Source organism: Fulvia fulva, chromosome 11 (genome assembly GCF_020509005.1).
Source record: "Fulvia fulva chromosome 11, complete sequence".
Classification (NCBI taxonomy): domain Eukaryota; kingdom Fungi; phylum Ascomycota; class Dothideomycetes; order Mycosphaerellales; family Mycosphaerellaceae; genus Fulvia; species Fulvia fulva.
This window is the reverse complement of record NC_063022.1, coordinates 3,105,454-3,131,817: the sequence shown is the minus strand read 5'-3', so window position 1 is coordinate 3,131,817 and position 26,364 is coordinate 3,105,454. Positions and strand designations below refer to the sequence as shown.

At 53.2% G+C, this 26,364-nt stretch overlaps 8 protein-coding genes across 8 annotated transcripts; 5 read left to right on the top strand and 3 right to left on the bottom strand.

Moving 5' to 3' along the window:
• Positions 1 to 4,823: 4,823 nt before the first annotated feature.
• CLAFUR5_13288 (Anucleate primary sterigmata protein B) lies at positions 4,824 to 8,024 on the top strand (the record flags this gene model as incomplete). The annotated part of the gene is made up of 1 exon (XM_047912436.1): positions 4,824 to 8,024. The coding sequence occupies one exon, from the start codon at positions 4,824 to 4,826 to the stop codon at positions 8,022 to 8,024; it is 3,201 nt and encodes a 1,066-aa protein (XP_047768021.1).
• Positions 8,025 to 14,629: 6,605 nt separating this feature from the next.
• On the bottom strand, positions 14,630 to 16,125 carry CLAFUR5_13287 (Notoamide biosynthesis cluster protein; the record flags this gene model as incomplete). Its single annotated transcript, XM_047912435.1, has 3 exons — positions 14,630 to 15,255; positions 15,307 to 15,934; positions 15,988 to 16,125. The coding sequence occupies 3 exons, from the start codon at positions 16,123 to 16,125 to the stop codon at positions 14,630 to 14,632; spliced, it is 1,392 nt and encodes a 463-aa protein (XP_047768067.1).
• Positions 16,126 to 19,250: 3,125 nt separating this feature from the next.
• On the bottom strand, positions 19,251 to 19,712 carry CLAFUR5_13286 (uncharacterized protein; the record flags this gene model as incomplete). The annotated part of the gene is made up of 1 exon (XM_047912434.1): positions 19,251 to 19,712. The coding sequence occupies one exon, from the start codon at positions 19,710 to 19,712 to the stop codon at positions 19,251 to 19,253; it is 462 nt and encodes a 153-aa protein (XP_047768066.1).
• Positions 19,713 to 20,102: 390 nt separating this feature from the next.
• Positions 20,103 to 20,861, top strand: CLAFUR5_13285 (putative phosphatase; the record flags this gene model as incomplete). The annotated part of the gene is made up of 2 exons (XM_047912433.1): positions 20,103 to 20,178; positions 20,230 to 20,861. 2 exons carry the CDS (start codon positions 20,103 to 20,105, stop codon positions 20,859 to 20,861), a joined length of 708 nt encoding a protein of 235 aa, XP_047768065.1.
• A 284-nt stretch (positions 20,862 to 21,145) lies between these two features.
• CLAFUR5_13284 (Sulfite oxidase) lies at positions 21,146 to 22,186 on the top strand (the record flags this gene model as incomplete). The annotated part of the gene is made up of 1 exon (XM_047912432.1): positions 21,146 to 22,186. One exon carries the CDS (start codon positions 21,146 to 21,148, stop codon positions 22,184 to 22,186), a length of 1,041 nt encoding a protein of 346 aa, XP_047768064.1.
• Positions 22,187 to 22,291: 105 nt separating this feature from the next.
• Positions 22,292 to 22,710, top strand: CLAFUR5_13283 (uncharacterized protein; the record flags this gene model as incomplete). Its single annotated transcript, XM_047912431.1, has 3 exons — positions 22,292 to 22,440; positions 22,492 to 22,571; positions 22,643 to 22,710. The coding sequence occupies 3 exons, from the start codon at positions 22,292 to 22,294 to the stop codon at positions 22,708 to 22,710; spliced, it is 297 nt and encodes a 98-aa protein (XP_047767796.1).
• Positions 22,711 to 23,290: 580 nt separating this feature from the next.
• On the top strand, positions 23,291 to 24,528 carry CLAFUR5_13282 (uncharacterized protein; the record flags this gene model as incomplete). Its single annotated transcript, XM_047912430.1, has 2 exons — positions 23,291 to 23,823; positions 23,877 to 24,528. The coding sequence occupies 2 exons, from the start codon at positions 23,291 to 23,293 to the stop codon at positions 24,526 to 24,528; spliced, it is 1,185 nt and encodes a 394-aa protein (XP_047767794.1).
• A 118-nt stretch (positions 24,529 to 24,646) lies between these two features.
• Positions 24,647 to 25,708, bottom strand: CLAFUR5_13281 (L-serine dehydratase; the record flags this gene model as incomplete). Its single annotated transcript, XM_047912429.1, has 1 exon — positions 24,647 to 25,708. The coding sequence occupies one exon, from the start codon at positions 25,706 to 25,708 to the stop codon at positions 24,647 to 24,649; it is 1,062 nt and encodes a 353-aa protein (XP_047768293.1).
• Positions 25,709 to 26,364: the final 656 nt, after the last annotated feature.

Below are 26,364 nucleotides of genomic sequence, written 5' to 3'. Positions count from 1 at the left end.
TTGCAGAGTGTTATATCGCATCGCTGTCATCCATAATGTCGCTGGGCTTGAAGGTCGTCGCGGAGAGACAAGGCTTCTTGAAATACTCTCTGCGTCGCCGCGCTTGACCTTCTCGATGAAGGCAGAGTGTCGGAGGTCAAATGCAGTCTTTGCGGATTAGAGCGTCGGAGTTCAAATACAGTCTTTGCTGATCAAAATGTTCGACTCCAAACACGGTCTATGCTAATCCAGTCTCTGTAGAGCACGGAAAGATTGACATAGCATCCGTAAGCAGTGAGCAGAGACGCTTCGGCCGCCCAGTCCGCCGTTCAGTGTCCTGACGTTGAGTTGAGTGATACTCATCCCAGCCAATCTGAGAGCCATGGGAGATTCGGCTGCAGCCAGGTCGTGAGCTTCGCTGCAGCATGACTCTGCTCCATCGTATCGACCTGGGCCTCGACATGTTTGCCGGCATCTTGAGCAATGCAGTATCGATCAGATCACAGATGTCACTGTCCAATGTCTCGACACAAGGTCATGGCCTCTTGAGCAGTGTTGTGACACCGAATGCAGCCATTGAGCTCAGTCTTATCCAGTCTCCCTTGTGTGACAATGAGACTTCAGCAGAGACTCCAGATGTTGTACTCTCCAATCGCAATCACAGGCCTGTGCTTGTAGCCCGTGAACCATTGCCATAGACAGTCTTGTCATCACTAGGTAGTATGCGATGCGCTACCATATCCAACTTCATTCAGATCGCCATTCCCAGCTCTTTTGCGTACAACACCGATCGAGGGAGCATGATCCCAGTGGTTTTGCTGCTGACCGAGGCGCATGCGGACCTAGAACGATCGCGAGAGGTGGACAAGGTCCAGCTGTGGGTGCGAGCAAGGTGAACACATCCGTATACCCACGTCCGCCCATCATTGCCATAGACAGCTTTGTTGTGAGCTGGAAGCACACGACGCGCGACATCGTCCAACTTGACTCAGATCGTGAGATCTCGGCTCTTCTGCGTACAATATCGATCGAGGAGTCGGCATTACAGTGCATACGCGGCTGGGAGAGGATCATCCGAAGCAATGCTGATCGCGGACAGGAAGAACGATCTGGCGATGTGTCTCTGACGGCCAACAAAGCCTTATGCGCAAGCTCTGCCCATCATTGCCATAGACAGTCCCGCTGCGATTTGTTGGCGTTGCGTTGCCCTACTCAACTTATACATGTCCCATCCCCAGCTCTTTTGCGCACAACACCGATCGAGGAATGGGGAAAGTGGATTCGCGATCGGGACATTGTCAAGACTGCGAAGCTTCAACGGGCCCTGACGGTGTGTGTTCCAATGCGAAGGGCGGTTGAGCGCACGCCTTGGCCATCGTTGCAATACATAGCCTTGTTGTGAGCCAAAAGCACGCGCAGCGCTAGCTCATCCAATTCATCCAAGCCTCCTATCCCTGTGTACATTTGAGCCCGAACATGACAGTCCCAAAGACCTCGGGGCTAGACTCTGGTCATCCAGGCCAGATTCGATCGCGAACAGAGAGAAGCATCTCATGGTGTGTGCTCAAAAGGTGGCCATGATCTTGCACGCATCGCCTGCCAACTGTTACCATAGACAGTCTCGTCATGGTCTGGAAGCATACAAAGCGCTTACCCTACTCGACTTATCCATGTTCATATCCCAGAGCTCTTGCACACAGTTCGGACCAGGACATAGCAGTCCGCGGCTAGATATGGTCGTCCGGGCCGGATTCGATCGCGAATGCTGAAAAAGGCCTGACGGTGCGCGTTCAAGGAACGACTGTGATCTTGCGCGTAAGGTCTGCCCATTGCTGTCATAGACAGATTCGTCATCGTAGAAGCATACGACGGGCTCGGTCCCCCCAGACCGTCCTCAATCTCAAGTCCGTAGCTTTTGCGTACGATCGAGAGTGGAAGATGGCAGTTCCTCGGGTTTCAGATGGTCGTGCAGCCGGATTCGATCGCGAACGGTGAACAAGATCTGACAGTGTGTGTTCGAAGACCAACTGCGAGCTTGCGCGCAAGGTCTACCCATCGCTGCCATAGACAGACTCATTGTCCTAGAAGCACCTGACGCCCACTGTCTTTCCAGAACGTCCTCAGCCTGAGCCGAAGAGCTTTGGCGTATGGCCGAGACTGGAGCATGGCAGTTCCGAAGATTTCAGATCGTCGTCGGGGACGGAGTCGACGGCAACAGTGAACAAGGTCGGACGGTGTGCTCAAAATGTGACCATGCTCTTGTGCGCATCGTCTGCCCACCGTTATCATAGCCAGGCTCGTTATACTGAAGGCGTACGAAGCGCTACTTGATCGCGGTATGCAGACCACCATCCTCACAGCTCTTACGTGCATTGAGAGATATGCAATGGTAGTCCCGGGAGTTTCGCGGCTGCAACCCGGCCATCCTGACCAGCGTTGACCGCGGATAGAGTATGGTCTGACGGTGCGTGTTCGAAAGATGGCTACAAGCTTGCGCCCGGGGCCTTTACACCGTTGCCATAGAAAGACTTGTGAAGCTGCAAGCGCACAACGAGCTCTCCGTCTCGCGCTCTCCTTGTCGTCGAACTCCCAATCCAGAGTCCTTGCGTGCATTCGGCAGCGGGCAGTGGTAGTCCCAGAAGTTTGGTGGCTACAAAACGACCATCCCAGCCAGCTTTGTGCGAGCATTGGACAAGGTCTGACAATTTGTGTTCAAAAGCCAATGACGATCCCGCATGCATAGCCTGCCCACCGTTGCCATAGGAAGCCTCGCGAAGCTGGAAGCGCACGAAACGGACCCTTTCCAAATCGTCTGAACACCGTGATCCCGGAGCTTTTGCGTGTACTCGAGATCAGACCGGATCGTGGACAGCGGATGAATATTCTGATGTGTGTTCAACAGTCGATGACGATCTTGCGCGCCGAGCCTGGCTATCGCTGCCATCGACAGCCGTAGTAAGTTGGAAGCGCACCACTTCCGAGTCGTCCAATATGTTGACTCCAGAAGTTTTGCGTATATTGGAAGAGGCCATGAGGACCAGACCTAATCGTAGATAGTGGACATGTGTTCGAAAGCCAATGACGATCTCGTGCGCCGGGCCTGGCCATCGTTGCCACAGACAGCCGTAGTATGTTGGCAGCGCATCCTTTCCCAATCACCCAATATCTTGATTCTAGAGCCTTTGCGTGGAGTCGAGGCCAGCCGGACCAGAGCTGGCCGTGTAGAGTGGATAGGTTTTGACGCGTGTTCGAAAATCAGTCACGATCTTGCGCGGCAAGCCTGGCCATCGTTGCCATAGACAGCTGTTGTAAGTTGGAAGCGCACGAAGCGTCCAATGCATTGATCCTAGAGGTTTGGCGGCTGCAACATGGCCATCCGGACCAGACCTGATTGGGGACAGTGGATAGGCTCTGATATGTGCTCGAAAGACAATGGCGGTCTCGCGCGTCGACCCTAGCCATCAGCGCCACAGACGGTCGTTGTAAATTGGAAGCGCACGAAGCGTCCAATGCGTTGATTCCAGAGGTTTGGCGGCTGCAATATGGCCATCCGGACGAGACCTGATCGTGGACAATAGATAGGTTGTGACATGTGTTCGAAAGCCAATAACGATCTCGCGCGCCGAGCCTAGCCATCAGTATCATAGACAGCCGCTATGAACTGGAAGGACGCGAAGCGCTCTCCTTCCACACCTTCCTCAATCTCGATCCCAGAGCTTTGCGTGCATTCGAGACCGCCATCCGGACCAGACCTGGTGGTCGAAACGGTAGATTCTGCCGTGCATTCGAAAGCCAATAGCGATCTCGAGCGCCGAGCCTAGCCATCAGTATCATAGACAGCCGCTATGAACTGGAAGGACGCGAAGCGCTCTCCTTCCACACCTTCCTCAATCTCGATCCCAGAGCTTTGCGTGCATTCGAGACCGCCATCCGGACCAGACCTGGTGGTCGAAACGGTAGATTCTGCCGTGCATTCGAAAGCCAATAGCGATCTCGAGCGCCGAGTCTAGCGATTAGTACCATAGACAGCCGCTGGAAGCTGGAAGGACACGAAGCGCTCTGTTTCCAAAACGTCCTGAGTCTATCTGCGAGAACGTTTGCATGCATTCGAAACCGCCATCCGGAACAACCTGGCAGTGGGGACTGGACGGATTTTGACGTGTGTTCAAGAGTCAGTCACAGTCTTGCGTATCGAGCCTGGCGATCGTTGCCATAGACAGAGCTGGAAAGCTCGAAGCACACGAAGCGCTCCCTTCTCCTATCGTCCAGAATCTGAATCCCAGGGGTTTTGCGGCTGGGATTTTGCCATTTTGACAGGTTTTGAGAAATCTTGGCGGGGAGCGCGTCGTGTTTCTGCGTATTTCAAGGGCAATGAGATGGGGATCGGAGCCGTAGTCATGGCATGGAGGGTTATTGCCGTGCGATATCATCCATAGCACGACGCGCTGCATTGGAGTGAGGTCGCGCCTGCCTCACGTGATTTTTGCGAGTCGGTGATGTCACAGCGGGCAGGAGCCATCTGACGCCCTTTAAATTCCTGACGCCTCGCGTTTCCTTCCTTCCTCCTACACCAACATCGAGCCTTCCGAAAAGTCATCAAAAAGCATCACAACTTCCCAATTTCCATCCAAAAAGAAGCTTAAATCAATTAAGGTATGCTCGCTTAACAACGCTCCTGCATAAGCGAGACGCTAATGCATGTCGCGCAGCAGGAACAGCCGACCGCCATGACAGGAGTATAGCGTACTACCCGCCGTCCGCGCAAGCGCCTCCACCGCCCCGCTTGCCGTGAAGTCAAGCCGCTCTATACCATCGATGAGTATGTGCCACCACGCACAACAATCATGGATTCGGTAGTTGAGCCGTATGCCTCCATCATGGACGTCGTGTCTCCTGCACGCCCGGCCTCATCGAGTGGCACAGCTGCTCTAAGCCTCAAGGAACAAAACCAGCGTGTCGACGCGCTTTCAAAGGAGAACTTCGATCTCAAATTGAAAATCACCTTCCTCGAAGACGCGATACACACCCGCTCTCACGATGGCGTCGAGGAGCTGGTCCAACAGAACGTCGAGCTGCGGACCGAACTGGCTCACGAGCGTCGAGACGCGCAAGCCATGCGACGAAAGATCAAGACCATCGAACAGATGAACGAAAAACAAGCCGACAAACTCAGGCTTGCACAACTACAGAACGCGTCACGCGAAGACGATGACGACCCCGTCCTCCAGGCAGACATGCACGAGGAGATCCTCTACCTCCGCCAGCAGCTCCACCGCTCCGAGGACACCATCACCGCCCTCCGCGATGAGGTCACCCACAGAGAAAAGGAGAAACACAAGATGGTCGATCACGTGCGCAGCATGGCCAACAAGCAGAATCACGACGCCAGCACCATCAACGCTGCGCAGATGTGGCAAGCCATGCTCAACGAAGAAGCTACACGTCGCGAAACAGCCGAGCAGGAGGCCACCGACCTACGCAACCAGCTCGCCAGAATGAAGATCAAGCACTCGGCAGCCAAGAAACAACCCATTCTAGGCAACTACCGAGCAAGATCGCGATCAACATCGCGCCCACGAAGTGACGCCGAGGTCGAGGAAGAGCTCGTAAACCAGCTGGTAGAAGGGGAGCCGCCAAAGTCTCTCAACGAGCTCAAACAGGAGATTACAGAACTCCAAGAGCAGAATACCGAGCTGAAACACAACAACGCTGAACTCAAACGCGATCTGGCAGCACAGACGAGCATGCTCACCTCGAGAAACCGTGAGCGCGAGCGCCTTCAACAACAGATTGAAGACTTGAAGCTCCTGCAACCACACGGTGCTCGCTCAGTGGCCGGAGAGGGCATCTTCGAGCGCTCAATCTCGCGTGCCCACCAGCGCAGTCAGTCCAGAATAAGCGACCAGACTGCCGTCACGGAAGCAGAACGCGACGACTTTCACAAAAAGGAAGGCCAGCTGAGGGACCAGCTCGCCGAGCTGCGCATCAAGTACCAAGAGCTTGATCGTCAGCACAAGACTTACCTGCAGTACGCCTCCGCCCTCGAAGATGACTTCAAAGAGATGGAAACAGAATTGCACGACCATCAGGAGGAGATTCAAAGCCTCCAAAAGGAGCGCGATGACGCCATCGCAAGAAACCAGGAGCGTGAGCAGTTTCACGAGGATCTTAAGAGACGTGCCCTCGACGAAATCAACGCAATTGACGAGGAAAACAACGAGCTCGAACAGCAGCTCGAACAAGCAGACACCCAGCTGCAAGAGACGCAGTTGAAGTTGCAATCAACGGTCGATGACTACCAAGGACTCCAGAGCGAGCTCCGCAGCATCACTCAAAGTGTGATGAGCCTTGAGGATCTCAAGAAGCACAACATGCGCCAGATCGAAAGCCTGGAGCAACATATCGCGGACGCAGAAGACGAGAACCGCAAATGGGAGGAGACCTGCACAGAGCTTCGCACTAAGAACCGCCAACTGGAGGTCGCTCAAGAGAGCTTGAACTCCGAGGTCACCTTTCTGAGGGAGGAACAAGAAGGCGACAAAATCAAGATCGGCGAGCTGGAGAACGCACTCAACGCGGCCCAGCAGACCATCCAAGACGAGCAGGAGAAACTCCATGAGCTCGAAAACAAGATGACCGAGGAACGCGAACAGCGCGACGTACTCGAAAATCAATCAAAGGAGGAGGTTCAGAAGATCCTGGACGACCTCAACACAGACGGCCAAAAGACAAAAGATGAAGTTAGGAAGCTTCGTCGCGACTTGTCCGGCAAAGAAGTCGAGTGTGGCGGCTACAAGCAACGCCTAGACGACCTCGAACAGTCACTCCGTGACATACTTGGTGAACCGAATGGCACCAAACGCAGCATGCTCTCCAGCATCGAGAAGCTGCAACGTGAGTTGGAGACATCTCTGAACCATGCAGACAAGATCAAGATGGATCTCGCCGACAAAGAACGACTCCTCCGCCACCGCGATGGCCTGTTGGAGAACACCAGCCTTGAGTCCCGACGACTCTCGGATCTTCTTGACAAGGAGCGCTCATCACGCAAGCGTGACCTGGAGCAATTCGAAAAGTCCTCACGAGGGACCGCACAACAAATGCGCACCATCGCGCAGCACGAGACTCACATCATGGAGCTCGAGACTTCGTTGACACAAGTCAAACGCAAGTCAGAAACACTGGGACAGACGTACCAGGAACAGCTCAGCGAGCGCAATAATTTGCTGCTAGCATTGTGGAACAGACTCTCCACACTTTGCGGCTCCGATTGGGCTCAGAACCACTCCCTCGTCGAAGGCGAGCTACCCAGCGCTGAGGCCATCAACAAGAACCTTGGAGCATTCAACAAGAACGTCATATCTGCTGTCAAGACCATCGAGGCACTCCTTGGAAGCTTCAAAGTCCGCATCCGCACCATCGAGAAAGATCTCTGGAAGGACTACCAGACGCTCGAACATAACCTGGACATCCGCATTCGTCGCATGGATCTCCTCGAAAACGCAGTCGACGATGCCCAGAGAGCGATTGCAGAACAAGCAGCTCGACGTCCTGAACCGAGCCGCACCCTGAGCACTAAGAGTGTTAAGAACAACGAGGAGTTCATCAAGCTTAAGAACGAGGTCAAACTCCTTAAGACCGAGCTGAAGTTCCATCGCCAACATCCCAGCGCTATCGCGCAACAGTTGGTCAACCAACACCAACAAACCAATGTCGACCATGCGCGTACATTGAGCAGTGGCAGCCCTGCGCGCCAGATCGTGAGTCAGCTGCTCAGACACCACTCAACCTCAGCAGTGGAGCAAGTTGAGGCATCCCCACAGCAAATCGTGGTTTCGAGCCCTGCAATCCAGCCATCGGAGCTTAGATGGACCCATCGGCTGCGAGAGCTAGAGCGTCGTCTTAAGGCAGAGCGCGAAGCGCGCCTGCTAGATAGGAGAGGAGCCCGCCAGCGCCTCGAGCAGGCAGGCGCGGAAAATGAGGAGTTGCGCGAAGCGCTGGATAGGGTCCGTGCGGATGGCGAGGTGAATGAGTCGGAGGAGTAGAAGTCCTATCACATGCTGGAAGGGAATGATTAGCCTATTCTTACGAGAAATGACACGAATTGCTATGGTTTACGCTTCGTGCTGTGCCTGCTCTCCACTGTTTCACGCATTCGACGCTGCTCATGCGCCTCGCTTACGCTTCTGCATCGTCCAGTGCTTCGAGCTACGACCTGTCTTTTTCGAAACTCATCGCCCGAAATTTCCAGACGCAGGTGCTGAAATCCGGGACGGATGCCCGGAAAAAAGCGCTTCGTGCTGTGCCTACTCCCCTCCATCCTCGCCCTTCCACGCTGCCGATTCAGCAGCGCCATACCTCTCGTGTTTCGCATCACGACCTACTTTTCCAACAGTCCTCTCCACGACTTCCAGAATCTTGATCGTGAGATCCGGGCTGAGATCTGGGAAATATATATATATATAAATATATATATATTGTTCATTAAGCTGTTGTGGTGCCTCCTAGACCATGCAGCTGTTCTACGTACTTCTGTCTTACGAAGGGGAAACCGCTCGCGGTGAAAACCCCTCTCCTCTCCTATGCTACTGTTGTCCGTTGTTTGCCTTCCCGATTTCCTTATAGAGGGTGCACTAGTGTCATGGGCCTGCCCTGATGACTACCTTGTCTGCATCCCCTTGGTCTCCCTCCTCTTCTCCATCCACTCCTCCGTCTCGTTCGCTAGTTTAAACTAGGTGAGGTATCCTTGTCTTAGGACCCAACGTGCTATCCTCTATACGTCGCTCTTGTTCGTAACGATCGACTAGTAGTCGCGTCTAGCTGCTCTCGCTCTCTATGTACTCCGCCCTTCCACCTACTATAGGCACCGTACGACTATATGTTCCGGGTTCTACAACGGGTAGCTACACTCGCACGCTAGGTTGTCTATGTCTAGGACGTTCCTCCTGTATAAGTAAGCCCTAAGCCCGATGTGTTCGGACCGGATTTAGATTGTTACGCTTACTTCTGCCCTTATAAGGTCGCGGTATAGGAGGTAGTTATGTCTCTAGAAGGTTCGTAGGGCTAGGGGGGCTGTTCTCGCTAGCGGGTTGCTATTCTATTCCTATTCCTATAGGCAGCCGGCTACCTACTCTACGAGGCTCTAGGACTTTCCCTTACTCCCCTTCTTTTCCCGGGTTCTTCGTTCCTCCTCCTCCTCCCTCGCTAGCTACTCCGGCGTTCCTTATACTTTCCTAAAAACCCGTAGGTCGTCCCGCTTCTAACTCCTCCTTACGTACGGTCCTATATATAGCCGGCTGTATCTCTATACGATTCGTACTGTCTTATCGTAGATAGTTTGCTATACTAGGTACTCTATCGTCTTCGCCGTATATTAGGTCCTTATCCCTTAGATATAGTGACGGATAGGTAGTGTCCCGGTCTCTATCTCGGCTACTCTCGTCGGTGTAGTCTTGTACGCTCCGAGAATTCTCCTTAAGTTGCTTGCTTAGGTTCGATTAAGAGGCTGTTCGATCCGTCGCGGTACTAGCTTGTCGACTCCCCCCGTACCCTAGATTTGTACCCCGTAAAGTATCGCTAGTCGAACAATTACTTTATATATTATTCTTACTTTATCGAAGGTCGCCCCCTACGTTGACTTAGTAAGACGTGTTATTAATGCCTCGTTTACTTATACCCTATTCTAGGCCTTCTTAATCTATAGGTTCTAGCTTAGCTTCGGGTCTAGCTAGATTCCTAGTACTCGGAGTTCGGGGGAGGGCTTCGTCTCGTATCCCTAGATTATTATAGTTGCCTATATGTTATAGTAGGTCCTCGCTTTACTAAAGTGGATTAGCTAGTATTTCTCTAGGGTAGAACAGACGCCGTAGCGTCTAGCCTAGTCCTCGTATACTCTATATCTCTCCGTAAGTAGTCTATAGTTTTCCTCCGTTATCGCGGACTAGGCTAGGATGTTTATGTCGTCTACGAAGCCTAACGCCGAAGTCTAAGGGGACGTAAGTAAGGGGATGAGGTCGGCTATAAAGATTAGGAATAGGATCGGGGATAGCGTAGATCCTTAGTAGATTCCGGTCTCTACGTATACCCTTTCGGATTTATACCTCCCGAGGACTATTCTCGTAGTCGTCTCTTTAAGGAAGGAGTGTATGAATTTCGTGGCCTATACGGGGACTCCCTTTTGTTAGAATATATAGAGTAGTCTTTCGTAGGAGACGTTGTCGAATACTCCGGAGATGTCTAGGGAGAGTAGCGATGCTATTCTGTTCCGTCTATAGTACTAGAGGGTTTGGATCTATTCGGTTATTAGTTCTATTACCGTAAGGGTTGAGCGGTTACTTCTCCCTCCTATCTATGTCTCCGGGAGGATGTTGTTCTCCTCGACTAGTTTTATAAGTCTCTAGGCTACTACCTTCTCTAGGATCTTCCCTACTATATTTAGGAGCGCAATCGGTCTATATAACTTGAGCCTGTTATAGTCTTCCTTCTATAGCTTCCGGATAACTACTATTAGGGAGTCTCTATACGGCTTCGGATAGTAGCCTTTCCGTAGACAAGTAGTAAAGAGCTTAGCTAGGCTCGGGGCGATTTCCTCTTTACATTCCTTTAGTAGGAGGTTTGGGATTTTGTCGGGCCCTAGGGCCTTTCTTCCCTTAAGCTGTCCTATTACGGCCTTAACCTCGCCTAGCTAGACTATCTAGTGTATGTCTAGTGGTTCCGGGTACGACGTACGTACTATGTCCGTTAGGTCCGCGTCGACTTGTGTTAAGAAGAAGTAGTCCGCAAACGCCTTCGCTTTTGCCTCCGGCGTTAACCTTAGCGTCCCCGTTATGTCGACTATAGGCGGGAAGTGAGGCGTCTTCTCTGTCCCTCCGGCTCTCGCCTACCTCGCTAGTCGCTACATCTAGTTAGGATTCTCTATTACGAGCCCGACCGTCGTTCTCTAGTCTAGCTGTTTGTCCCGACGTATCTAGGCTTTCTTAGCTTGGCTAGCCCTTTGGGATGCGTCCTATGTTGCTTATGTGTGCTCCTTCGTCCACTCTCGTCTAGCCCTCCTCGCCTCCTTTACCCTTTCCGCGCACGCCGGGGTCTAGAATGGCTTCTGTCTTTAAGAAGGTCGAATGTAGGGTGTGTGCCGACGAGCTGTCTCCTACACGACTGTCGTTATCCGTTCGGCTTCTTTGTCGAGCTCGGCTTCTTGTTTTGCTTCTGTTCCCGCTTCCAGTCCCGTATTTGCTCTGTTATCGTGTAGTCGTGCCGCTAGTTCGTCTCGGATTTCCTCCTACGGGGCCTTCTTCTAGTTTAGGCGTGGCTCCGCTATAGGTTCCTCCTCAACTGCTACCTCGATTGTTGTCTGGATCGGGATGTGGTCTGATCCTGCTTCGAGCGAGAGGTTCGGGCGGCACTTGTCTAGTCTCGTTACTAGCTCTCTCGAGAGGAAGCATAGGTCGATCGTACTTGCGCTTGATCTCGCCTTCCACGTCTCTGTGCCCTTTGGGGTCGCCAGTTCCATGTCGCGGCTCGCGGTGATTTCTAGCAACTTGCCTCCTAGGTATGCGTGTGGGGGGGGGGGGTGAAGTCTAGACCCCGATCTGGGAAATACCGCCTCGTGCTGTGCCTACTCCCTATCGTCTCTTGCTTTCCACGCTGCTGATGCGGCGCTCCCACAACCTCCGGCGCGCTTGCGCGCATATTGTGACCACTCTGACCAGAATTCTCGCCATGGATTTTCAAGATTTCGAGCCTGGAATCCAGGATGAGAGTTTGAACTGAGCGCTTCGTACTGCGCCTACTCTCTGTCGTCTCAAGCCCTCCACGCTGCTGATTCAACAGTCTCAAATCTTCCGGCATGCCTGTGCATGTATTGCGGCCACTTTTACCAAGCTTTTCGCCATGACACTCGAGAAGCTCGAGCCTAAGACTTTGGACGCAAGTTTGAGAAATAGCGCCTAGTGTAATGCCCAACTCCGATGCTCAACTACCTTCCATGCTGCCAATGCGGCGGTCCCACAACCTCCCGGCCGCCTGAAAACATACTGCAACCAAAGTTACCAGAGCTCCTGCCGTCAATCATCAAGATTTCGGGGCTGGATCATGGATAGAAGCTCGATCTATCCCCAACGGTCAATGGCTTTCCACGCTGCTGATGGCGTAAATCGTATTTTCCGACGTGCCTAATAATGGTATCATGATCACCCTCATCAAGCAACTTATTCTCCGGATCACAGGCATTGGAGGATGGATCGATGGCCGCGGAATATGGAAAGGATGTTTGACGGTTGCCTAGCGTGCAACTTTAGCGCAAAGCAAAGGGAGCGCTTGGACTCGACGGCAGCATGTTCATCCACGGACGTCAGGAGGACGATACAGACCCGTGGGATTGCAAACCCAACAGGAGGCGCGCACCGGACACGCACTTCGTGCTCGGGTCTGTCCTCTTCTGTCGAGTAAGCGCGCTTCGCGCTCAGCCTTGAGGCGACGTTCCGGCTCTTTGAGTCTCTAGTGAGGAAAGAGAAGAGAGTCATGGCTCGAAGAAATAAATACTTATACCTCCTCGCGCATGGCCCGTGCTGACGCTAGCGCGGATGAGAACCGCGTGACAATGCAGTGAAGTGGAAGTGACCGAAGTGCTACCTCTTTGTTGAGCTCTGTGACAACATACGGCAGTCATGAACTGACGAAGCTGCCCGTAATGTTCACAGACCCTTGTGCCTGGGCCTGGATGGACAGTGGCTCGGCGAATCGCCTGTTTGGACGTCGAACAAATGTATACTGATCAAGCCACCCACCACGGTGGTCGTTTGATCACATGAGTCCGATACACTTGTGACTACCATTAATAGTAGAGCCAGCGAGGTGCAGGATCGCCTTTGACTCCTGCAGACTCACTCGGGCCAACAAAGTCGTCTACTGCAGGAACCTGGTCAGTTCGCCCGGTCTATGGTCCTCACATGGTGGCACAGTACCAGTCTCGATCTCATACCCTCTTCCGTCGTTTTGACACTCATCTCGCTATACTGAAAGTCTTCCCGCCGTGGAAGAGGGTCGACACAGCCTTCTATAGGATGGTCGCCCTCGGCCTCGTTTCGACGTTCTTGTTCGATGGCGCAGGGCTATTCTCGATCTGTCAGGCCGAACAGATCAGTCCTAGTATTGCAAAAGAAAGGATAATTCCGAATCTGCGCTTCCCCCTTGGAGGTGCGGCAGCATCGATGCCGTCACATGTCAGACATGGCTTTGTGCCGGCAGCAACAGCCCTGATTCGAAAGCTCATCTTGGATAGTGGAGTCGTGAGCATCAAGGCCAGGCTGTCTTGTGAGCTTCGATGGCGAATGATCACACACGACTGAATATCCTGGCGTGTTGATTGGATCGAGCCAGCACGAAGTGGACGCTCGAGAGGTTGCAGGTCTCTGGATAGGTTGTTCCTGAGCTCCCTCCTTCTTCACCAATGAGTTTAATCATGGGCTGGAGCAGCGGAAATGTCAAAGTTTGTTTCGTCTGAGTATGGTGTCGCACGTGGATGGTGGCGAGTGTGGACAATTGGAACAACCCCTTTCTAAGACAGCCAGGATGTGACGATGAATAGCAAATGTGTCTTCTCCCGCACCCAGCCTTGAGCTGGGGTCAGATGAGAACGGTCTGGTGACAATTTTGGCAGTTCTAGGGAAAGAAAGCCGTGGCAGTGAAGCGAAAGTGACGTGGCGCCTCGAGGGCGCAGATAGACACGAGTACTTCCTGCTGATACCCATTGCCTGCCATCATCACCCCTGACATCATGGTACGCTGTGGTGCGTGGACGCCAGTAGGCCACGCTGTTCGGAGATTCGTTGGATCTCCTCACCAGGGCCCTTCTCCTGGACTTAGCCGTAGCTAACAATAGATGAAGGGTGCAGGCGCTTGCGCGGTCGACGGGTGGTACGCTATTCCCCTGTCATTGCGTCGGGTTGGAAGAAAGAAGGATTGGAAAGTCAAGCGAAGAAATACTCATATCTGCGCATGTGGTCCGTGCTAGCGCGCGGCTGCTGCACGAGCGGCAAGAGTGAAGTGAAGTGAAGCGGAACGTCGCAGAGAGCGCTATAGCAGGCACTAATACTCAATACCTATGTCTGTGGCCGGCGATTCGTGAATTCTACTAGTGATACCGCCGCGGCGTCATGGACACTGGTAAATCAATATGGGGAGGCCACGACGGCGTGTTGATACTGCGCCTGACCACGAATCAAGTGATACGCATGTCCTTCTCCTGGAATCAGCCGCAGCCAAGGATAGATGAAGGTGATCTTGAGTTTGAGATCGAAGTTTTCTTTATCTGAAGTAAGAAGAAAGGGAGAAGAGGAGAAGAGAAGAAAATACTTATATCTGCGCACATGGCCCGTGCTCGTTAGCGCGCGGATGAGTCACGCTGCGCCGCAGTGCAGTGAAGTCGGAGTGAGCGAAGTGATGCAGCTCTCGTGGGCTACTGCGACAGCGCGCGGCAGTCGCGGACTGTCAGCAGTTTGGGATCTCGCGTGGCTTATCATCCTGAGACACGTCTCTTCAGCGCACATGTGGCTTCGCTGTAGTCTTTCAGCTCATGGCGGGCGGGTGGGAGTGATAGCGTTGCGTGGTATTGGAGCACCTCCTTCTCACACACCCAAGTTTGAGTAATACACTACTTCTTGCCTTCCTCTCCAAGCGCAACTCGTTGTACCTCAAGGTCAATCTCGTCGCTGCTTTCCGCATCCACGTCCACAACCACATCCACAGCCGCCACATTCCACTCTCCAAACACCGCCAACAGCGTGGACGGTATAGTGAGCACCCACAGCGCAAACCCCAAAATCATCTGATTCCGATTCGCCCAACGCGTCGCGCCCACAGCATACGCAATGGTACTCCCAATACTCTCCCAACTCCGCAAGATCCCCGTCGCTCTTGCGATATCGCCATCACGCTGAGCACCCTTGATCTCAGCCATCAGCCAGTAGATGTACGTCTGCAGCACCTCGTAGAAGAATTTGAAGAGGATGTATACTGCGAATGCGGAGCGGAAGAAAGGACCATCGCCGAGATCGAAAGAGGGTGTTTCGGTCATGGAGGATAGCTTGACTTCGACGATGGCGTTCCAGATCCAGGCTGCTGTGAGGAATACTAGGACGATGATGTAGACTGCTTTGGACTTTGCTGGGCGGGAGAAGTGTGGAAGGTCGAGGATCGCGCCGGTGGATATGTTGGCTGCTGCGCCTACGACCGCGGTAAGGAAGGATGCGAGGGCTCTGGAGCGGACGGTGAAGTATGCTGTGGTACGTCAACGGACGATTCATCTTGCCGTAGCGCTTCAATACTTACTGGTGAGGTAGTTCCCTTGATACGTCGTCCCAAACTGCCCAGCCAGAAACACCGGGATCAGCAGCAGCATGTACTTATTCCTCATCTGCCTCCAGATCGCCCTCGCCTCGATACCGAAAGTCGTCTTCTTCATGTATGGGATCGCCGTACCATTCGCTCGAACGACGTTCTGCGGCTGCGAAAGCAACAAAGCCAACGGCGCCCCGAGTGCAGATATCGCCACCAGTCCTAGGTACGTCGTGTACGTGACCTTCCCCTTCTGCGCAGTGTTGACGTTCAGAGCTAGTGAGATCGCACCGCCGACCAGCGGACCCATCTGTCGTGTGCCCATCCAGATGCCTACATATCGGCCACGTTTTGCTGCTTCAGGATAGCCAACAGCGATGGCTGCTTCACTTGCCCATAGCAGTGGTGCACCGATGCCACAGAGAGCCGCACCGAGCAGTAGAAACCATTCGTTACCGTATCGATTGTTACAGTGCAGTCCAGCTGCGTAGGGAGTGTAGAAAGCGGCTCCCAGGAACAGTGTCCATTTGGCCGTGATCTTGTTCGTTACTCCGCCAGCAAGGAAACAGCCGACGGACATGAGGCCGTATGTCAGAGCATTGGCGGCATTGTTGAGGAATGGCTGGTAAATAACGTCAACAGTCTGACCGATTCATTCGCTGATATCGATCTCACCTTCGCATTGCCTCCAGCTCCAAGGTCATTCAGAGCTGTCCAAATTCCAGGCTCGCAAAACACCACAAGGCCAACGATGATGATCTGGAACAGATAAGACCAATAGAAGCTCGAGAGCCTTCCAATACTTAACGCCATGGCTTCGTGCAGCAGCTGGAACTGGGCTGCAGCAGCATGCCACCATGCCTGTACATGATGTCCTTTTACCTTGCCTACATCTTAGCGTTGGGATCACGTCAAGACCCATCTTGAATGCGATATTGAAGACACTGCCTTCATGCCTGGCCGTGCTCATCGATTGTTGATGATCTTTGCTGAGATCCAGGTCCAGTGGACGAGCACGCCATCCTTTGCATGTCCACATCTGACGTTGAGCTTGCCGAAGTCCAGCCGTGGTCCTACTCCAAGTCAATCAAATGCCGTGGTAGCTACTGAACAATCTTCTTATCCTATTCGATGCACTTGCGCTGTGCCGTCGCTCATCTTGGGTGCCTGGGCTGCGTCAGCGTTGAATCGCTTGAAGGTCATATCGCGACTGATAAGGGGACCCTATGAGGACGGAGTTCAGTCAAAACTTGCGCTAGGAGACGTATGGAAGAGCAATCCTTCGGTATGCCTCCTGAGATATATGCTCTTGCAAAACATCTGTCAAGCATCGCAGCTGATTTAGAGAAGATAGAGGGACCCGAAGAGCTATAGCAAATCCTCAGCACGTGGGCTGCTGATCTGCTTGGGAGTCCAAGCAGCGACGAGCGTAGAACCTGACGGCATATCGCTGTACTTCTTGTCATACCGGATGCCAATTTGCTGATCAGCACTGACGCGGCCCTTCATCTACTGTCCTGGTTCATCGTGCGCTTGCTCAGCCTGCCTTTTTAAGCGTAGCGACCGAGCGCTAGCCACACCGAAGTGCGAACTTGCGAGCACGTAGGTGAGGCGTCAGCGAGGGAGTGGAGCTCTAAAATGTGCTGTTGGCGGTTGTGAACCTCCAAAGGTAAGCGTAGCGGAGTGGAGCTCTCTACCAACCCTTCTAGACTGCAAAGTAGCGTGCGATCCACGCTACCGCTACCCGACGTACAGTGCTTATTATACGACGACATAGGCGTTAGCGACGAGTATATGTTTGCGAGTTCGCCAACAGGCACAGTGCGGTGGGTCACGTGACCCTAAAACTTGAAAGTTGACCAATCAGAGCGGGCGCCAAGGCTAGTTGAGGGCTGGTATAGAGCTTCACTCCCTCGCTGACGCCTCACCTACGTACTCGCAAGCTCGTACTCCGGTGTGGCTAGCGCTCGGTCGCTACGCTTAATCACCAGCCCTCAATTACAGTCCTGGGCATAGTTTTACAGCCCCTGTTCTCCCACCTTTCCTCATTAGGAAGGATGTATCCACTGCTTGGCGTAGCTCACCACCTGGTGTGTCCTCCATTGTTGGCTATTACTGCCTCGCAGCGTTCTCGCATACTCTTGCATATACGTTGTATGTCCTCAGGTGTGAGCTTGGCCCATTCAATCTTAATAGCAGCTATTACCTCATCTCGTGTTGTAGGAAAATGAGCACCTGCCCTATGCTTAAGAAGAGCCCATAGATTCTCAATAGGGTTGAGATCTGGTGAATTGGCTGGCCATTCTATAAGATGTAGGCCCTTCTCCTTAAATAGACTCACCTTTGCCTTCGCCTTGTGGATTGAGGCGTTGTCTTGCATAACAATGCAGTCCTACGAGCCTGTTGACACTCGCTACTTCTCAATTGCCGTATGGATAAGAGGGACAATCTAGCTGCGATACACCTCACCGTCGACAGAGCCCTTCTCGAATATATGGACTTCCATAGGTCTATCTGCAGAGATACAGCCCTATATCATACAGGCTGAGAACTTGCGGAAGCGTGCTATAAGACAGTGTTCGTGATAAGCCTCATCTGCCCTACGTGTCACATAGACCTGTCCGAATATTCCACACCTGAATGAAGCTTCATCTGTCCAAAGGACCTTAGCCCACTGTTCCACTGTCCATTTAATATGAGCCCTTGCCCATCGTAGCCGTGCCTCCTTATGTTTTTTAGTCAACAACGGCTTGCGTGTTGCGACATATCGTGAGAAGCCCTCCTTCTCAAACGTAGCTCTTACTGTCCGGACGTCGCTGAAGATGCCCTCTATCGCGGCAATCTGTTCGTATCGCAGGCGGCGGCTGTTGGCATTAGTGGTGGCTCGATGGACAAGTCGCTGACGCGTGGAGGTGTGGATTACAGGTGGTGGGCCTCTCTTCTTCGGTGTGGAAGGTGGCACTCTTTCAAGCCGTGAGATTACTGAAGAGACAGAGCCTTTGTTAGTGTGAAGGGCGTCTGCAATCTGCTGCAGCGGCCAGTAGGCGTGTTTGTGAAGAGACCACATCTCGCCCTTCTCGAATTCGGTAAAGACGCGCCCCTTCGGCATGGTGGCGATAGATAGCGCGTGTGTGAGTGTGTGGATAATGAGAATGAAGGTAGCAACACCTTCTGAGATGGACATGGATAGCCGGAAGGGGTTAGCGTAAATACAGGGGGTGTGAAAACTATGCCCAGGACTGTAGCCTTGGCGCTATCTGTGATTGGTCAACTTCCAAGCTTGGTGTCACGTGCTTGCCGCGCTGTGCCTGTTGGCGAACTCGCCGTTAATACTACTATGTATTGATATTGATCGTAGCTGGAGCAGCCTACGGGTATTCGAACGTGTGGCGTGCATCGCACGCCGTCGCGACAGGCTGGCAGATAGAGCTCCACACCGCTGCGCTTACTCTTGGAGGTTCACAACCGCCAACAGCACATTTTCAGGCAGATGCCGTCACCGCAGTGCCAGATGCTTGGCTGGCTGTATTGACACGCTGCCAGCTCCTGTCTCATACCAGAGAGGACCACAGTGCCAGCTCTCACTTGGAATGTCCCTTCAGACACCCATAGACGTGTTTTCATTCGGGTCTCCAGCATGTGATGTTTGCTGCGGACAGCCGTGAGGAGACGTCGCCCGTCCGGTCTTCGTCTTGCTCCTCATTGCAGAGAGAAGCTCTCGCCTTAACCCCTGTATCCGAAATATGACAAGGAGAGATGGCGCGAGACAGAGAGCAACATGTGGTTCATGGAAACATTTGAAGGGAACATGACCATCGCGACAGCTGGTTTCTTGCAATTCAGACCATCCGAAAGACGCTAGCTGGATGCTCACCGGGGGCCTGCAGTCTCACACGCGTCGCGTACCTTCTCCTTCTTTGTTGACATCTTCTCCTCCTTCACAACTCCTCCAATATCCGCTCCCACGATGCAGGGAACCGATAACTCAGATACCGACGGACAGCATACTGGAATCTTCTGATCGTGACCCCATGCTTTTCCTGCTCCAACCTTTCTGCAGGACACGCTCGTCTACCCTTCTTGCTCCTCCGCTTGGAAGTCGAACAAGTATCACGCTCCGCTGCAAGAATAGCATCAAGCAACACCACTGCTGCACGTTGCTCGTCGGTCCCGCCGCTTCCGGAGTAGTCGTGTATGGCTTCGAGGTTGTTGATATCGGCGCGGTCGACGGACTCTTTTGGCTGCAGTTGTGTCGTCAACTTGTCCATCTTGCTGTTGAGCTTCGCCATTTGGTAGACTGCTCTGCCTAGCTCTATGGCCATGCTATGAGGACGTGCAACGCGCCACGGAGGCTTGGTCCTTGGCTTCTGCTTCCTGGGCTGGGTCTTCTTATGCTTCATGGTACGCTGGCAAGGCTACACGCTGTGAGTGGAACGGAACGGCAGCGGTCACTCTTGCATGCTATACTCTTCAAACCTTGGCCACTGTTTGCTGAGCAGTCGAGCCTAGTACGACTTCATTGTTCACATGGCTTTCGCCTGTAGCTTTCGATATGCATCACACGCCGCACAAAAGCCGTACGCTCACGACTGGCCATGTTTGTCTCACTGAACGCACATGAGGAACATGAGAACTAATGACTAGTGCCTTTGCTCATGTTGCAAACATGACTGCTCCGACGCTCATGTTCGAGTCAACGAGCTGATCGTCGTCACATCACAGCAATTACTCAACCAGCTCACGACTGTCGAAACTTGTGTTCAACTCCATTTCCGGTAGCAGCATCGAATATGGCACCAAACTCGCGAATCTTCCTTACCAGACACGCCCAAGCCCAGCACAATGTCGACCTTGATTATATGGGCAGTATGCAAGATTGAAGCTCGATAACATTTCTAATCTGATCACTCCACTTAGATCCCGACTCTCCTCTGACTGCCCTCGGCAAGAAGCAGGCTGCATCTTTGGCACATCAGATTCCGCAGCTACAGCAGGAAGCCGACCTCATCGTTTCTTCACCACTCAAGCGTACTTTGCAGACTACCAAGCTAGGATGGGGTCCCGCAGTCGAGCGCCTGGGAGGCATCAAGAAAGTCGTTACTCTTCCACAAGCTCAGGAAGTCAACGACTACCCATGCGACACAGGATCATCCAAGGAAATCCTCGAAGCCGATCCAGAGTTTGCAGAATTCGATTTCTCTTCGCTCACCCCAGACTGGACCAGCAAACGAGGCTTCTGGGCCGACGATGCTGGGACGGTGCGAAAGCGTGCCCAGTGGGTCCGCCAGTGGCTCAGAGAGCGCCCAGAAGCCAACATCGTTCTTGTCGCTCACGGCGACATCTTGAGAAGGATCACCGGCAACGAGAGTGGACCAAGCACTTACATGTGGAAGAACGCCGAAGTCAGAGAGTTCCCATTCCGTCCTGACACCGTTGAGAAGGACGAAGCATACCTTCACCAGGAGGAGAATATCGCCGCCGCTGGTGGATATGCACCAAGTTCGACAGAGGCCGATATCATCCAGGCCGGTCAGGAGCAAAGATTGTGAAGAATGGTTGACGGATGAATAGATATAGATAGCCTAACGAAGGCGAAGCACTGCGGAAGGCGCTGAGATCAGATACACGCCATGTTCACAGTTCGTCTCAACCTCTCGAGTTGATGACAGCAAGAAAGACAACTGACAAACTCCCAACCCGGCAAGCGCTTGGCGGAGCTCCGCATCAGGCAGTTGTGATGGATATGGTGGGGTAGCACGACTGGGACACCACTGCTGACACAGTCGCAGTCTCTTCAGCCCACGCCAATACAACATTGCTACTTGACGCAGTCATGGACACTACGAGCATTGACGGCAGAGTTGGCGATCGAGCTCAGCTTGAGCGAGCGCGGGTCGAGCTGATCAATGGCTTCTACTTTCGAGCACCACCAGACCCTCACAAACTATCATCATACATCACACCAGACCATGAACTATTCCAGACTATACACATGGGTGCTGCAGTCATCGACAACAACCTGTGGCGTCTAGATATTCATGGTCTGGTTGAACGTCCATACTCTCTCACACTGGCGCAGCTTCGAGCAATGCCCTCCAGCAGACAGACATCCTTCCACGAATGCTATGGCAGCCCCATCAAGCCGCCGACTGAAGCGTGTCGCAGGATTGGGAACGTCACCTGGACCGGCGCGAGACTTCGAGACTTACTGGCCAAAGCAGCGCCGCTTCCATCAGCACACTTCCTTTGGTCCGATGGCTTGGACTGTGGCTCTTTCGCAGATGTGAAGGCAGATCGGTATCAAAAGGATTTGCCGCTTGCTAAAGCTATGAGCGAGGAAGTGCTGGTCGCTTATGAGATCAATGGCAAGCCACTTGATGTGCACCGAGGTGGACCTGTGCGGCTTATAGTCCCAGGATGGTTCGGGACAAACAGCACAAAGTGGCTTTGCTCGTTGAAGCTGGAGAAGGGAAGAAGTCCTAGTCCGTTCACGATGACATTCTACAATGAGCTTGTGCCTGGTCGAGAAGCGGAAGGCATCATGAGGCCGGTCTGGGAAGTTGAACCAAACTCTATCATCGTGCATCCTGCCCCAGAGGAGCAAGTCACCGGACATTCAGTCGACATCTCTGGCTGGGCCTGGAGCGACGACGGCATACGAACTGTAGAGATCAGCGTTGACGACGGACGGGACTGGACGCTAGCCAATGTCGCTGCCAGAGAGGGCTTCGAGTGGCAGGCCTTCAACCGCGAGCTGGACCTCGAAGCTGGCAACTGCACCGTAACAATCCGCGCGACCTCCACCAACGACATCCAACAACCTCTATCTGGTCGTCGAAACCACGTGCATTCGGTGCACTTCACCGTAACATGACACCAAACCACGGCCAAGCATCCAAGAACCATTAGCCGCTCAAGCCGGTCTAGATCCACCTTACCCGAAGCAGGTGAAGTTAGCGTGGAAATCTTCTCACACGACATGATCCCGCCGCGTGACGCCGTTCTTCTCGAACATCCTTGCATCAACTCTAAACTTCAACTTCACTTTACACATATCGCCGCGACCATGGGCCAACCCTCTCAGCCGGCATCGAATGCGTTGCTGTACTGCACTTATGCTGCGTTCCTGTTAGAAGCCACGAGATTGGTGTCGTTCGCCACCTGCTAACACAGCAACAGCGTCTTCGGCCTAGCGATTGCGTACAGACTGCGCGGGCAGTCCAAGACAGAATGGTTGTCTGCAAACAGGACTCAGAAGGGTAAAGCAACAAGACCGATCGAGTCTCATCGCCCCGGCACGAGCTGAAACATCAGTACTGACCACTTTCAGCAATCCCGCTTGCCTTGAACTTCATCGCGTCTGGTGAGTGTCGCATCAAGGCTCCCAAGCCGATCTGAAGCGGCAGAGCAAATCGTTCGCGATTCGATCGTCTTCGACTATTTCGCCGACGAGGCAACATGAGGTTCGTACGCTGGCATTTCGTGGCATCGCGCTTTCGACACCTGTCGATAGCGCGATGTGCAGCACTGCGGGCGCTGATGGCGGAGGTGTTCTTGCACTGCATGACACCTTCGCCTGACGCTGAGATGAACCGCTATGACTCGATCAAGATAATGCTTGCGTGGGAAATGTGCTGCCGCTTCTCCTCCCCCTCCTAACCATGATTTGTCAATACTGACGTTCCACCAAGCTCTGGGATCTGGGATACTGTTCACATATCCGAACATCGCCGCCATTGCAGGTGTGCAAGGGCTACTAGTCTATGCGCTGGCTTCTGGATTGCCACTGCTTATCTTTGCCGCTCTTGGTCCGATCTTGCGAAGAAAGTGCCCGGATGGGTTTGTGTTGACTGAGTGGACGAGGCAGCGATATGGCGCTGTTACGGCGTTGTATTTGAGCTTCTTCAGGTATGGTCAAGCGATCGACGTTGTCGGAACGATATTGACGTAGTACAGTTGCGCAACGATCTGGCTCTATATGGTCGCTGAGCTATCCGCGCTACAGCAGGTCGTCAACCTCCTCACGGGTCTCAATGGCTTGCCGGCAGTCATCGTTCAATGCTTCATCACCACGATTTATACCGCTGCAGGAGGCTTCCGAGTATCATTTGTCACGGACAACGTCCAGGGAGCGATGGTCCTACTCTTCCTGATCATCGGCACCGTCACGATCGCAGTGACCGTCAACATCGACACCTCGCTCATTCCAGTGTCAAACTACTTGGAGCCAAGTCTGCTCGGGTGGCAACTTATCTACGTACTCCCAGTCGCCATCTTGACGAATGACTTCTTCCTGTCTGGTTTCTGGATGCGAGCTTTCGCTTCGAAGACTGACAAGGACTTGTGGATTGGAGTATGCATCTCGGCCGTAGTCGTGACGATCGTCGCGACACTTGTCGGTGTATCTGGTCTTATCGCTGGATGGTCTGGAGTACTTGGTGTTCCTCCTGTTGCTTCTGGAATGGAGCTGTTCACACTGCTCGGTACACTCCCGGCCTGGGTCGTGGGCATGTAAGCATCATCCTGCCCGCATGCCGATACCACTAGTACTGACGTTCGCGCAGCATTCTTGTCATGGTTGTGACTCTTAGCACAGCCGCTTTCGACTCACTGCAGTCAGCCCTCATCTCCACCGGCTCGAACGACTTCTTCCGAAACAAGCTCAACATCTGGATCGTTCGACTCATCGTCGTGATCCTGATCGTCCCGACCGTCGTCGTTGCATTGAAAAGTCCCAGCGTCCTTCAGATCTACCTCATTTCCGACATTATCAGCGCCTCTATCATTCCATGCCTCGTCATCGGTCTGAGCTCCAAGGCATACTTCTGGCGCGGCTTCGAGGTAGTTGTTGGAGGACTCGGCGGTATTCTTTCCGTGTTCTTCTTCGGACTGGTGTACTACGACGGCAATGCTTCGAGAGCTGGTAATCTCCTGATCTTGACTGAGGGTCTGTACGCCAGCGACTGGTCGGTGTTTGGAGCTTTCGTGGCTGCTCCCGTCGGTGGTCTGCTCTTTGCTATTGCAGGCTGTGCTAGCAGGCTGGGGTTCGAGTGGGCCATGGCAAAGGTCCGTGGTACCCGCTTCACTGCACTCGACCGTGACGAGGCGCCTGCCGCGGCCTTTGAGCCCGAGGAGAGGTACAGTGTGGATGATGCTGCGTCGGCGGGGCCATCGCATGGGCGCAAGAGTGGTGTTATGTTCACGAAGCAGCCATAGGCTGGATCGACCATGCCAGCTGCGGTCAGCTAGACCGAAAGAAGGGTAGGGTTGACACAAGATACATACGAGACGGCAAGACGAGAATATATGCGACAGGCTTCTTCAATACCAACATCTAGGGTGGAAAGAACTTCTCAACATACCCCCTCAGAATCTCCGTACTCATCCCACTCCCTCCACAAACCACCACAACCACCTTACTGTCCTCCGTCAACCGCGGCATCAATTGCTTCAACCGTCCCATATAACACACCGCCAAAGCGACCCCACAACTAGGCTCCACCAAAATTCTCTCATCATCCGCGAAGCGTCTGCATGCATCGACTGCATCCTTGTCTTCGAACACGGCACACGTCACGGCTTTCTTATCCATGGCATACTCGAAAGCTTGCCGCGAGACTGTTCTTGCGCCCAGGGTAGTGGCGATGGAAGTAATGGCGGGAAGAGTGATGAGTTCGCCTGCTTGGAAGGATTGGGCGAGGGAGTCGGCGCCGAAGGTCTCAGTGGCGATAATGTGAGGTGGTGAGGAGCTGAAGTTCTTCGCAACACCTTGCATAATGCCGTTGAAGAGACCTCCGCCGCCAACGGAGCAGACGATGGCATCAGGCGCGGCAGAAGAGATGCTGTTAGGTTCCTTTGCAACAACAGGATAATGGCGGTCAACTTCGGGCAATTGTTTCGCAATCTCATCGATCACAGTCGCATTCCCCGCCCAGATATCCGGATGATCGAACGGAGGAGTGTAGACTGCATTCTCGCCGGACTCGCTTGCCTTAGGTAGAAGAGTCTCTTTCAAGTACTGATCTGCTTCAAACCATGACTTGCCGATCTGGATGACATCTTTCGCACCAGCGTCGCGGAGCTTCTGGATCATGTAGTCTGATGTCGAGAGCGGCACGACAATCGTCGCTGGGCAACTCAGTGTAACGGCTGCATGTACGCAGGCTAGGCCAGCGTTGCCACCACTGGAGCAAAAGAAGTGAGTCGGCTTTCCGTGGCCTTGCGCTGCGCTCTCTGCGAGTCGTGCTTTGAGGAAGTTACCAATGCCTCGACTCTTGAAGGATCCAGAGGGTTGTGTGTTCTCCAGTTTGAGGTATACATTGCATCCTGCTGCTTTCGATATTGATCGTGACCAGACCAGAGGTGTTTCAATCCAGGGAAGCTTGTTTTCTGCCATGATGTCTTGCTTGTCGTTGACTGCCGAAATTGCAAAGTGCAAAGATCAGTGATAATGCCCACGGCTACGAGGTCAAACAGTTGTCGAGAAAGTGTGACCAGCAGATCGATTTCATATAGTCCGACAACGCCCCGAACACCAAACTACGATAACCTTCGAATTGGTTCTTGATGACACCTTTCGGAAGTTGTATTCGTTGCGCCCTTCGATATGCATTAGTCTCTCATGACTACCATCTGTATGAGTTATCGGTGAAAGCTCGGAGTGAAAGCGCCTTGCTCAATGAACGCATTTAATAAAAATGGTAGATGGCATTGGAAATCTTTGTCCGAGACCTTCCAAGAAGGTGCAGATCTGCTTACATAATGAAGCCGTGCTGTGGGTACTGGGGCAAACTCAATGGTAGGCATATGGCAGAAGAAGGCCGTCGGCTCGAGAGGTCCACGCCCAGCCGGCGGACTTCGTCTCCAGCATGACCAACACTGTGAGGCTGGGGTCTTTGTTGGTACCTACTCAGCGGACCTCCTGGAGCTCAAGGATAAGACCTTGACGCTGCCTTCGTGTCGAACGAACAGTCTTCCTGGGCGGCTCATGCCCCGACCAGCTCAATCGTTACCAACGACGGCACTAGGCTATCTTTTAAGCCTGTCGTACCC